This window comes from Giraffa tippelskirchi, chromosome 10, assembly GCF_054371585.1.
Source record: "Giraffa tippelskirchi isolate mGirTip1 chromosome 10, T2T-mGirTip1v1.2.pri, whole genome shotgun sequence".
Lineage (NCBI taxonomy): Eukaryota > Metazoa > Chordata > Mammalia > Artiodactyla > Giraffidae > Giraffa > Giraffa tippelskirchi.
The window spans coordinates 70,038,010-70,051,998 of NC_137284.1; the positions used below are offsets into that span (position 1 = coordinate 70,038,010).

Genomic DNA, 13,989 nt, shown 5'->3' on the forward strand with positions numbered 1-13,989 from the left:
AGCATTAGTAATGATTGGTATTTTTTTTTCAACTTCTATCTTCAGAAAAGAAAAGATATTGGATAATTCAATGGTTGGATGGTGGTGAACATATACTGTTTATTCCCACCAAGAATTTATCTTTTTATCTTTCATCCTCAGGTCATGGCATCCTCATTTGGCTTTGAGGAAACAAATAATTTGGTAGTAATCTTGTTAATGAAGAAGCCCTATTCCAAAGTGCTGACTGTGGCATGGGAAACAAGAGAGACCAACAATATGATTCTCCTGAGGATTTGAATCTTGAATAGAGGAATAAGGATACCTGAAGCATTTGGAATCAATTTTTCTTAGCAGTAACCTATGGACTCTGTATTCTTAGTCAGAGTTTCCTCAAACTGTTCTTTTCTTTTTTTTAATTGAAGGATAATTGCTTTACAGAATTTTGTGGTTTTCTGTTCATACATCAACAAGAATCAGCCACTCCAGTTTGAGTAATTGCCTCAAACTGCTCTGATTCCTATCTTTTCTGAAACGTATTTCTTCTTTTTTTCCATTAATTCTATGAGCAACTTCATAACTTTTCAGTAAACTCTATTTTGGATCAGAAACTAGATTTTATTTCTGTTGTTTACAGAAAAGTCAGTCTAACTAATGCCATATCCAACTTTACAACTGATTAGCCATGCAAATAAAAATAAGGATATATTTTTACCTGTGACAAAAATAAAAATTACTGAAGATAGCCAATTTAAAAGATGTTATGGAAAATAAGACATTATATATTGCTTTTGGGATTATAATTCAATACAAAGTTTCTGTATAGTAATTCAACAGAACCTGACAAGTGAAATTTAAGATATTTGAATATGCTTCTAAAAACAGATTGATTGTTAACTTAAATTATTCCAATAATTTTAAAGTGCGGGCAATATAAATATTTCCCAATAAAATAGTAGCTAAAAAAAACTATGGAATACTGTACAGCTCTTAAAAACATTTAAATTTATCAGTATCTACTGAATTCAAACAATATTCACCATATGCTTTTGAGCAAAAAGAAGCAAGTTGCAGAGCAACAAAAAACTATACTCTAAATTATATAAAAGATCTATTTCTCTATACAAAACATATATGTAGGTCTGTATATGAATACACTGTATATATATGAAATGCATTCACCCAGTCATGTCTGACTCTTTGTGATCCCAGGGACTGAAACCTGCCAGGCTCCTCTGCCCATGGAATTTTCCAGGCAAGAATACTGGAGTGCGGTACCATTTTGTACTCCAGAGGATCTTCCTGACCCAGAGATCAAATCCACGTGTCTTGCATCTCCTACATTGGCAGGCAGATTCTTTACCATTGCACCATCTGGGAATTCCTAACATACATATATTATTATCTATATTTATAGAAGATCTTAGAGGATACACACAAACAATTCACAATAATAATACCCTAAAAGGTGCTAGACCTTAAAGTGGGGCCCTTAACTTAATCTCTAAATTATATTCATTGTAGTGTGGAATTATACAGGTATATATTTTACTTTCATTTTTCAAAATATTAAAATAGATAAGGTAATAGGATGTCTAACAGTCAAAAAGTAAAAGGAAACATAAATATATATTTAAAGTGCAGTAGGAAAAAAAATGAAATGTGAAAATAAGGCTAAAATCAATGTTACTATAGTATATTTACATAGAGCTACACAGCGATTATGTTATTAATTAACATTACTACAAATGACACTGATAAATAAAATTCATCAGGGACATATCATGTAATAAGGATGTTTTTATATGCTTCATGGGAATAATCCCAACTTTACTTCATAACTATCCTATGAAGCTGGTACTATTTCTTCGTTTCATGGAGAAGACACTGACAACACAGGGCAGTTAAACAATGAGGTTTATAATTATCAGAGTCAGCTGACATTTAGTTTAACTATCAAATACAAGCAAATCCTAGACTTCCTTGGTCTAGTGGAACTACAGAGGTCTTAGAGTAGCTAGACTTCTTATAGTACAGTTCCTTAATCCTGCAGTGAAGGCTGAATACCAAGTCGCTTCAGTCATGTCCAAGTCTCTGTGATCCTACAGACTGTAGCCTGCCAGGATTCTCTGTTCGTGCAATTCTCCAGGAAAGAATACTGGAGTGGGTAGCCATGCCCTCCTCCAGGGGATCTTCCCAACCCAAGAGTGGAACCTGCATCTCTTATGACTCCTGCAATGGGTATACAGGTTCTTTACCTCTAGCGCCACCTGGGAAGCCCCTGCAGAGTAACAGCTATTTTTTTGAAGTGCATAGAATATTAAAGAACAAGAAAAACCCTGGTTGAGCATCTGTGTTAATATCAAGGCTTTACTTTTGCTTGTCTTTGACAAGACTGGAACTTACTGCATGTGGCTGAGTTAGTCAATAATCTTATCATGATCCTCTACTGGAGTTTGACAAAGGCAGTGTTCTGAACTAAATTCCTATGGGGAGCCTGCCTTCTACAGCAAGGAGGTTCCACCCATCACTGCTCAGCATTTGAAACTGGCCCTGGACAACAGGTAGCAGGGAGGAAAGAAAAAGATGAGTATAAGTGTGGGAGCCTGTGCTAATTAATTGCATATAGTTTCATTTATCTAACAGAAGATTTGATGGCATACATTTTATTCTGAGCATTTAAAAGACAACTTTAACATTTGCTTTGCTTTCTCATTTCTGAGAATAACCTAGAAGACTTATTTTGATCATACTGACATATTTTTCAAAAGAACTTTGTTTATAGAGCTTTTTTTCTACTTCATCTGGTATAATGTTTACTATCATGTTGATAGACAGAAATCAGATCAGTGAAAGATGACATTAATTAGTTAAACAGGCCAAGCTAATAATGATTTATTTAAGTGCATACTGATGACATCAAAAGTATATGGTATCTGTTGAAAAATAATTGTATTTCACTACATCTTGCCTATTACAAAGTATCTTATAAGAGAGTGATAGTTATTGGATTTTGTATGTAGTAAATGAAAAAATCACATTATGATTTCCAGTCTTTGTTAACCAGCATTTTTCCTTCTGTAGTAGATCTATATCTTACATTTAATAAAGAAAGGAAAGGAGAGCAGCACTTCTAACCAACAGATGGTTTAGTTATTTCAGCATCTAATATACACGTATGTTTGTGGTGCAATTATTCTTATTATTATTAACATTAGCAGTAGTAGGAGAATTACTTTACAACATTTTTAAAAGGAGGAAAATCTGATTGAAACTGGTCATTTTGAAAAACAACATTTGCATTAGTTACTCTTATGTAGTTGATATTCATTGTTGTTATCTATACTAATCTGGCTGCTGTATTTGAATAACATTATTTCTAGGTTGTTCAGGCTGCTTATTTAATTAATTAGTATTAAATAAGTTAATGCAATAATATATTTAGACTTACCCTGGCATTGGTCCGTTTCCAGCAAGACTGTAAACCTGACGAGGATTTAGTAGGTACTGGAATTTTCTGTAAATTCTATAAAGGTGAAAACATAGAAGAAAAAAATTAAATTTAATGATACCTCCAAGTTTTTATTCTAAAATGCACATTGATTTGGAACATTCTCTATCCTGCTTTTGAATATTATTTATCTGATACGATTTCAAATAAATACTTTAAAATACCAGGATAAAATCAGTTAAATATCTTTTCTTAATAGATCCTTGTGTAATTTACAAATTGGACCACTCTAACAGAGATGAAAGTTATTTACCCCATATATATATAATGGTTTTGGACACTTTGTATGTATGTACGTACGTTAGTGAAGACTGTGATCCCATCTGCTTAATTACTTCAAATAAACAATCAGCTTGATGAGCTAGCTCACAAAATTGCTAAACTATTTCACCAGGAACATATCAAACAATTCATTTTTTTCTGAAATAAATTAATCATGGTATAACCAATACAATAGAAATGTTTCTAAGTATACACACATCCCATATCAGAATTCTGAGGCAAAATATCACATGTAAAGGAATATATTTAGTTTTTACATACATGTGAAAATATTACTATATATCTTAATACATCCATCTCATGTTTACTGATAGGGCTTCCTTGATAGCTCAGTTGGTGAAGAATCCACCTGCAATGCAGAAGACCCCAGTTTGATTCCTGGGTCGGGAAGATCCCCTGGAGAAGGGAAAGGCTACCCACACCAGTATTCTTGCCTGGAGAATTCCATGAACTGTATAGTCCATGGGGTCACAAAGAGTCAGACACGACTGAGCGACTTTCACACACACACACACGTTTACTGATAGAAATCTCCAAATATCTGCTTATATCTTCCCACTTCCTTGTGTAATACCCTTGCATTCTAGATCTTGAATAATACCACCCAGTGTCTTAAGAATGATTTTAGTCATCCTCGGGACCTCTTTTTCCCCAGCACCCAAAACAGAGGACAATCCTGTACCTTCTAACTGAGTTATGTCCACCATATCTGGTTATTCCATCTCATGCCTTACTTCAGGCTTTCAAGTTCTCTCACCAAATCTGTGAAAGTCTTGCCTATCCAGCCTTCTTCTGTACTGCTACTTAAGTACAGTCATGCTATTTCCAAGAAGAAAAATCACTGCCAGTGTCAGGAAACTTAGACAATATTTTATTATATTCAAAATAGTTTATATATCTCATCTTTCTCCTTCTTCCTCTTAAATTTTAACCCTAACAAATATCTTCTGGCTCCCTACCAAAACAGCACACCCATCCACAATTATGTCTTTTTTCTTCCCTTACCTGTCTAATACCTACTTAGAACCAACTCAAGCTAGACTTTTGAGTCTTCAGAGACAATCACTGTTTTCCTCTGAACTTCCATGGCACCTTTATTTTAAACACTCGTAACTAAGCTTCTACCTTGGGGTTATTGCAGAAAATCTATTTATGTGTCTACCTCCCTGTAGGACTGTATCTTCTATCCCATACCCAGTCTCTAGCAGAGACTAGATTCTCTCAAGTGTTGCTTTCTGAATGATGTGTGAGCACTCCCACAACTGTTGATGGGTATGGGAAACTACCTATGTGTGAATCTTTATTTCTGTGACCTTTTTCTGCTTACCTAATACATCAAAGAAGAAAATCTACATATTTTGAAAGGAAAACCCTGAATGCTGTGCTGTGTGCTTAGTCGCTCAGTCATGTCTGACTCTTTGTGACCACATGGACTGTAGTTTGCCAGGCTCCTCTGTCCATGGGGACTTCCAGGCAAGAATACTGGAATGGGTTGCCATGCTGTCCTCCAGGAGATCTTCCCATCCCAGAGATCAAACGCAGGTCTCCTGCACTGCAGGTGGATTCTTTACCATCTAAGCCACCAGGGAAGAAACATATTTTGAAAAGAAAACCCTGAATAGAATCCTGTTATTTGTGAAAGATGGCTCTTATGCATTCAGGACAATTTATGATCACACACATAATAGATCTCCTTTAAACATATTTACAGTTCTTTAAACTTTGAATGGTCCTTGTTAGTGTGTAAAGGACAAAACGTAAGTGAGTGTGCATACAGGAGCACTCAAATATCCTCCTTGCCCCATTAAATTGAATTTACTGATAATTTCAGTGTATCTATCTATATTTTTTAAAGAATTATTTTTAAGTACTAGGAGAAGAGGGAGAAAGATATTTGATTTAAGGGTCATTCGGCATGATTAATGTTATCTTAATTTGAGGGGGATTTTTCCATTTGAAATTATTTTTCACTTTAGACTCCATTTGTTTCTAATTTCCAATATGAATTTTTAGTCTCATCTATTGCTTTGTGAAGAGTGTGCTTCTTTTCAAGATATCTATAACATAAACAACAAACAAACTGTGAGTAGTAAAGGAAGAAATGATTTTATCATCATCATTTACTATTTCATGTGTCTAAAAGGTAAGGCAAGTAGTTTCTTTAGTAAAGCATTATAAATACTTTATATCATTAAGCCATTAGTTATTTAAAATAATTTCTATCATATTTAGAAGAGTTTAAAATATATATGTATGGTGATAAAAAGGGAAAACTTTTTAAGTAGAAATAATATTTTATTGAATGGAAAATGACCATTCTTCATTTAACTGAAATAAAGTTGGAAAGTTAAATGATAGAAAAGGAAATTACTTTTCAAAATTCCATTATTCATAGAAACATTTCAACTTCATTATTTGGTAAAACTACAATAGAAATTTCTATTTCATTATCATAGTGTTTGTGTGAGTGCTTTTATCTGATTGCTCATTTTCTGGCTGGGATTACTAAAAATTTCTAGAAATTATTAAGGTAACAGGTAACAACTAAATTTCTGTTTATGACACTCCTTAGGAGGATATAAGATTTACTCTTCAGTGTGTCAATTTTCATACTTTTAGTAATTGTTAGAATTTAATCATTCATTTTACAAAAAGGAAAAAAAATATTGTCCATAAGAATACTGAAACACCAGATAATGCAGCTCATTAAAATTCTGAATAAATATACTATTCTTCTCCAGTGTATATGTCATCATGATCTCCAAACACACATGCAGATAATCATTAAAATATATTTTGTCTAGAAGCTGAATGTAAATTCCGTTCCTTACTAGTGGGCGATGATTTACCTGAAGTCACCTGTTGACCATCTAGAGAACCAATTTTCATTCAACAGTATTTATGGAACCGTGCTGTATGCAAAGCTCTTTGTTAATGGCTAAGGAGGTAATAGGCAGGGTGGAGAGAATTCAGATATCTGAGATATGATAATAAAATCTCTACTAAAGGCCATTACTATATTAAAATTTCAACTGTAAAACGGGGAGAGATCATACCAATATACATTGTTACATAGAGATGACAGCACTATTTATTTCACATTAAAATTACTGAACCATGAAGGATAATAGTTTTAAATGTTTCTATACCATAAATTTAGTTTCTCTTTTTACATGTATATTACATAGTAATAAAGCTGATTTTTTTAAAAATCAGTAAATAAAGCTGATTTTTAAAAACATACCGTTCTCCTTGCTTCCCACCACTTTTGGGGTTCACAAAAACTAAAAGTGGATGAGTACCAGGAACTGGAGTGATCTAGAAGAAAAGTTGAATATGTGGACAAATTATTTACATTAGATATAAAGAGAACTCCTTGTTATTTCTACTTTATGACATGCCAATTAGCAAATTCAAGAATATGGTTCACTTGTCTTGTAATGAGGAGATAAAGAGCACAGATAGATAATAGATACTAGATCTATTTAATAATATAGTTAAATCTTGTGCTTTGTCTCCATATGTATCAACAGGAATATCCACTCCACTAAGAACAGGGACAGAGGGTAAGGGAGGTATAATCTGAAAAGAGAATAACCTCTCAGTAGCTATGAGGTGAAATCAATAGGTACAATTGCGGGACACACTGAGTAAACCACCAAGAATAAAGCAGAATATAGTGGGGAAGAAAGTTAGGAAAGAAAGAGCTCAGATTATTGATCCATCTTAGAAATGACTCCTACTCTAGAGCTTTGTAGCACATTTGGAACCCACCTTCCCAACGACTTGTGAACGAGACTCTAAATAAGATCGTTTGGGGCTACTTTCAGCCTGAGTCCCCATCTACACAACAGTTCCTCAATGCTTTCTTTTCCTACTTGAGAAGCAGAATGCCAGTTAATCCAGGCTACTTGCTAAACAGGAATTCATTGAATTGACTGAGTCCCTATATGCCATGCACTTTTCATCATTATATACTTGATTTAATCCGAAAAAGTGCCTGCCCTAGTGGAGCTTATAATCTGGTGGAGAAACATGAGAAACAAACAAAGAAATATATATTTAGTAATGAAAAGTATCACCAGAAATAAAGTAGGTAAAGTAATAGCATTTCATTGATGAGGGGGAGAAATTATCTTTTGATAGCATAGCAAAGAACACTTGCATTTTACTCAAGTTCAATGTTAAGAGATAAGCTCTTTTAAATAAAAGTATTTCTATTCAATGAATGACTATGTAACTCCCATTTAAACATAGTTTGATGAGAACAATATTTTAATAATAAAACATGCAACTAACATAATTCTCTAAATAAATATTAGGTTGAAAGGTTTTAGATCAGTCTACTTTTTGAAAGTCGATTCAAAATATCCTTTATTGCTCTGGTATTTTTCCCTTAGAAAGTACCTGAAATATTCAATGAGGAGATTAAAAACAACCATTTCACCATATCATCTTTTTTCCTTTTGCTTGTTAAACAATATGTTAAAATATCCTACCAATCTGTTTTCTTCTAATTCTTGTGAAATGCCATTTTTCTAATGATCATAGGCACTGAGAAACTGGTGACATCTTCAGACTGTATGAGGAGATTGAATAAAACATTCGCAGTTCCTCTACTCTTATTTAACTTGTTCTCCTCACAAGCTATTCTTTCTGACTCAGTTTTATTTCCCTTTGTAAAGAGGGCACATGGATTTTGTTTCTGATTAATCTCTCATTCAGTTGGGAGATGAGATGGATAAGCTGAACCTGGAGTAACTTCCCAGCTCTTCTCCGCTGAACTCCATGAGCTCAATTATTACTGTACAGGAGGTGCCTCCAAGGTTAAGTCACTGTGTTACAAACTTGCAGTGTGTCTTCCGCTCTCCCTCATTAAAAACTGAACGCCAAAACACACCTCTGACAACTAGTATTCAGTCTCCTTTACTTCTCATTCTATTACAAAATCAGATGGAACTCCTAACATTTTCACATGCAAATAAGTAACAGATGTGGATTTTAGTTGATTTTTTAACTTAATGTGAATTGCTAGTCCTTATTTTTAAATGGAAGTGGCATTCTCAAGGTAAATAAAATTTTTTAGGAAAACATAGCATCTGAACCCACATACTAAGTTAGGATGACCATCCCAAAATTCAACATTCAGCTTACCATTACATGAGATTACACTACATTTATTTGGGCAAATTTTCTAATTCACTTGAAAATATATTCTGGAATGTCTTCAGAAAGGTTTATTAATTGAAATGTTGAAAGACATAATTATGATTTATCAAAAAAGGTCAGTACCATGCTACAGAAAATTGTGTTCTGAGGAAACATTATCACGAAGATCCCACCAGAATATAGTATAGTCTGTTGTTTAGTCACTAAGTTGTATCCAACACTTTTGTGACCCCATGGACTGCAGCCTGCCTGGCTCTTCTGTCTATGGGATTTCCCAGGTAAGTGGGCTGTCATTTCCTTATCCAGAGTATCTTGCCAACCCAGGGATCAAACCCACATCTCCTGCACTGACAGGTGGGTTCTTTACTACTGAGCCACTAGGGAAGCCCCAATATAGTCTGCAAAGGATCTCAAGATACAAAAACCTAGATGTCATTTTTAGGTGTCAACAGATGGATAATTATGTTAAATGGATTAAAAAATATGAGAGAATCTAAATAAAGAATTTAGGATAACGACGATACTCTATAAGTCACAAAAGTTAAGTACCCAACAAATGGAAGAACAGAAATAAAACCAAGCTATCAAACTTTTCCTCACATATCCCCTTACCATAAATTAAACTTGTAAAATAATACTACATAGAAACAAAACATTAAAAACTTCAATATTTATTTGTAAGTTATCAGAGACTACAGAATAGTGCCTATTTGACAATTATTCTAACAGATAAGTCACCTGACCTAACATAACCTCCATTTAAGGAGCAATATGTGATTCCATATAAGAACCACAGAAATTCTCTTATTATGGGATCATTTAACAATGGTGGTATTTATGTAAGAAATGTAATGGTTTTAGGCAAATCAGCATCTTTTTCAATGCTCATTCAAAAAGCTTCAGAATTCTGCTCAACTTTCTTACTATAAAACCTAGCACACTAAATTTGGGTGCCAGGAGACCAAAGACTGTGTTTTTAGATTGGAGAGCCAAAGACCTACAGTACTACATAGCCATTTTCAAGTCTGATGAGTTAAAAATAAACAACTACTGTGTTCACTTATAGTCCTGAAGTAAGAAGCAGCAAGCTCTGGGAGATGGTGAAGGACACGGAAGCCTGGTGTGCTTCAATCCATGGGGTCGTAAACAGTCAGACATAACTGAGAGACTGAACAACAATAAGAAACAGCATTTTAGTGACAGAGACTATAATTTGTAAATTAATTTTCACATTCCTCTTCATCCTTAGTAATAGAACCCCGGGCTTTTAGGATTGCCTACGTATGAGAACATTCTCTTATACAAACATAACACAACCATAAAAATCAAGAAGCTAGCATGATTCTGAACTAGCTTCTTTTGTTATAAAAGCATTATTGAGACAACTGATGAAACTAGAATGAGATCTGAAGATTAGATCGCACTGATGCATCCATTTTACATTCAAGTTCTGTAATTATCTTTTGGATTGTACCTCATATAGTCTTTAACAGGACAACTTTTGAATTTTTACTTTTACATAATAATTCTGAAATAAAATATAAAAGAATTATTATGAAAACTGATTTATTGTCATCCTAAAATCTCAAATGTATTTTGTTATAGATTTTAGTGGGATGGGAAAGAGTAAGACAAAAATACAAATATTTCTAAAATTCCTTTGTGCATGTGTGTGTGCTCAGTCATGTCTGACACTTTGCGATGCCATGGACTGTAGCCTGCCAGGCTCCTCTGTCCATGGAATTTTCCAGGAAAAAACACTGGAGTGGTTAGCCATTTCATACTCTAGGGGATCTTCCCAACTCTTTGAACTTGGAAGTAAATATTTATATAGCACTTGAAATAATTTCAAGTGGAACAGTATATAAAACAGATGAAAAGCAAATTACTCTGTCTGATGTGTGAAAGAACCCTGAACCCGTTCTCAGCTTCCCATCATCCCACTCTTGTGCTTGAGGTATGTCTATGGAATCCTTCTCAAAGCAGTCTTTAAAAAAAATGGGATAGGGTAATACAGTATAGCAAAGAAAATACTGATGGTGGAGGAAAGTGTTCAGGAATATTTTATAGCGTGTGTGATACTTGAAATCCTACAGAATGGTTCTAAATTAGGTGTGAAGGCACTGCATGCAGTAGGAAGCAGTTCATACTGGATTCTCCTCTATAAAAATAAATCAGGCAAGATCACGTTTACTCATATAAAGAAGCTGCTGCTGCTGCTGCTAAGCCGCTTCAGTCATGTCCGACTCTGTGCAACCCCATAGACGGCAGCCCACCAGGCTCTGCCGTCCCTGGGATTCTCCAGGCAAGAACACTGGAGTGGGTTGCCATTTCCTTCTCCAATGCATGAAAGTGAAAAGTGAAAGTGAAGTTGCTCAGTCGTGTCTGACCCTTAGAGACCCCATGAACTGCAGCCTACCAGGCTCCTCCATCTTCTAGGCAAGAGTACTGGAGTGGGTTGCCATTGCCTTCTCCGATATAAAGGAGCAGTTTCATTTATATATTGTAAAAACTTTAGAATGTGGCTTTAGGGTCAGACTGGTTTGGGATCCTAGTTCAACCATTCTCTCTACATACACTCTCTCCCTTGGCAAATTCATATGTGATGGTATTAAGTGCAATCAATATGCCTTTCTGTCCCAAATTCATATCTACTCACACCCCTGAATTCCAGATTCACATATCTGTCTGCCCACTCAACACTTCCATTTGGATATTGAACAGCATTAGACATTTTACTCCAAATTTTATTTATCCAGACCCACTCCAGTACTCTTGCCTGGAAAATCCCATGGACGGAGGAGCCTGGTAGGCTACAGTCCACGGGGTCGCTAAGAGTCGGCCACGACTGAGCGACTTCACTTTCACTTTTCCCTTTCATGCACTGGAGAAGGAAATGGCAACCCACTCCAGAATTCTTGCCTGGAGAATCCCAGGGACGGCGGAGCCTGGTGGGCTGCCGTCTATGGGGTTGCACAGAGTCGGACATGACTGAAGCAACTTAGCCGCAGCAGCAGCAGCCCCTCTCCATCTCAGTCAATGGCAACTCCATCATTTCAGTTCCCTGGGCCAAAGTTCTTGGCAATGCCCCTCCTCTTCACTTCTTAATGAGACCTAATCTCCCTATCTTACATAAATTATAGACAACACCAATTCTCAGCCTTGACACATCTTATCTTATTCAGTTCCATATTTTCATTTACAACCAAGCACATTTTATATATATGGAGACCAGAACTCATTTTAGAGGTTGTTATAATACCCAAAATATAGAATAGGAATTTGGACTTAGAGACTTAAAATGACAATGAAGAGCTGATGATAAGAATCAATAAGCCTGAGGATCCCAAAGTGGACATACATATACATATAATCAAAGAAAAGGAATAAATTTGATACCCACACTATACATTTCTGTATAGTGCATATATGCATGTTTAGTTTACAGTTTTGGGAATTATAAGAATGAGATAATTGTAAATAATAAAAACAGTAGGGAAAGAGAAAAGCAGTTTTGGTGGGGACAACACTAGTTCACTTTTAGATATTTCATTATAAAGGTTCCTCTTCATGTTTTGCTAAGAGTATTACAAACTATAGACTTTTTGGTTTGCAAGGGACACGTTCGGAAATTTTTCTCAAAAGAATATTTAGGGACAAGGTAACATGGACATAATACAGTTTAAACAACTGTTCTGTTTTTCTAATTGTTTGTTCTTATGTAGCTAATCATCTGTATTTTCACATCTCTTGCATGTTAAGGAACTGTTTCAACTACATTTGATCATATGTATTAAATGTAAACCTATGGTGTGAGCGATGACAAAGACGGAGTGCCTAACCACCTCTATTTGAAGTCCCCTAGGACTCGGGTTAATTAATGAGACTCATCCTAAGGTTATACATGATCTATTACTTCCTCTAATTAGAAATAATAATCCTGATCATTATGCTGGTTAGCTGGAAAGAAGTAAGATGAATGTGCTTAACTATGATTAATAGTCTATAAGCCATGTAGATCTCTTTTGTCACTGAGTTATATGCAAACTGGGCTGCAACTCAATGCTTTTTGGTGATATATATTTTTATAACTCACAGAAAATTAATTTTCTGGAAGATCTTTTTAAATTCTGTGACAAAGAATAAGCATTTTATTATTTTAAAATTGATTACCACAACAAAAATGATTTTTCCATTTTGTATGAAATAGCTATCCAATAATTTATTGTCCATTTTTTAAATATTTTCTCCCAAATTATGTGAATACCTATGTGCATCATATTTTAGTCCATTCTGCTGAGGTGAAATAGACTACTGCATGTGAAAGTGAAGTGATTATGTACAAATATTTTTAAGATAAAAATTAAAGTGATGATGATCATAGTATTTATTTACTGATGTGTTATAAAGGCTGATGCCTTCCCTTTGCTAACCAACAAATTTATCTGACAATTTTATATGTCAAAGAAAAGTATAAAAAGTTATTATCTGGTTAGAAAAAGGAAACACATACACAGAGAAAGAATCATCTATTGTTTTTGATGTGATTTAGCTGTAATAAGATTGAAAATTTTGCATCCTTTAGAATAAAAAAGAAAATACATCTTATATTGCTATGCCAGTTTAAAGTCTTTAGAACACTGTATGCAACATTTAGTTTTGGTTTTGATGTTTGAGTAAAGACAGGTGTAACTATAGAAATATTAAGAGACTAAAGCAGTTATAATTCTAGCACTTTCAAATTTTTGTTTCAAAATTTGCAAAAATAGTACATGGAAGAGCAAGGAGGTCAGAAATTTAGCATTTCTAGACCTGTTAAAATTTGTTAACCAAGGGAACAGGGATCTCAGGAGTGTAACACAAACTCTGAGTCTGATGGCCTTCATTCTTACCTCACTAACTGAGAGGGCCTAGGAATAATTTTACTTTAGAACATCAATGTATTCATTTTTAAAGTGATAATAATATTTATTATATGTTGGAGACTTAAGAATTCATAATTCATAATTATCTCAGACATCATTGAGAAGTATCACTTAATATGCATA

General features: G+C 34.5%; 1 protein-coding gene across 12 annotated transcripts in view; it reads right to left on the reverse strand.

The window, feature by feature from the left end:
* DGKB (diacylglycerol kinase beta) overlaps positions 1 to 13,989 on the reverse strand; it is a 1,170,055-nt gene that overhangs the window by 597,122 nt on the left and 558,944 nt on the right. For all 12 annotated transcript variants that reach the window (XM_081537636.1, XM_081537628.1, XM_081537635.1 and 9 more), the window contains 2 exons: positions 7,017 to 7,090; positions 3,431 to 3,505 (listed from right to left, as the gene is read on the reverse strand). In XM_081537636.1, the coding sequence (XP_081393762.1) occupies positions 3,431 to 3,505; positions 7,017 to 7,090 (149 nt within the window). The remainder of the gene's footprint in view (positions 1 to 3,430; positions 3,506 to 7,016; positions 7,091 to 13,989) is intronic.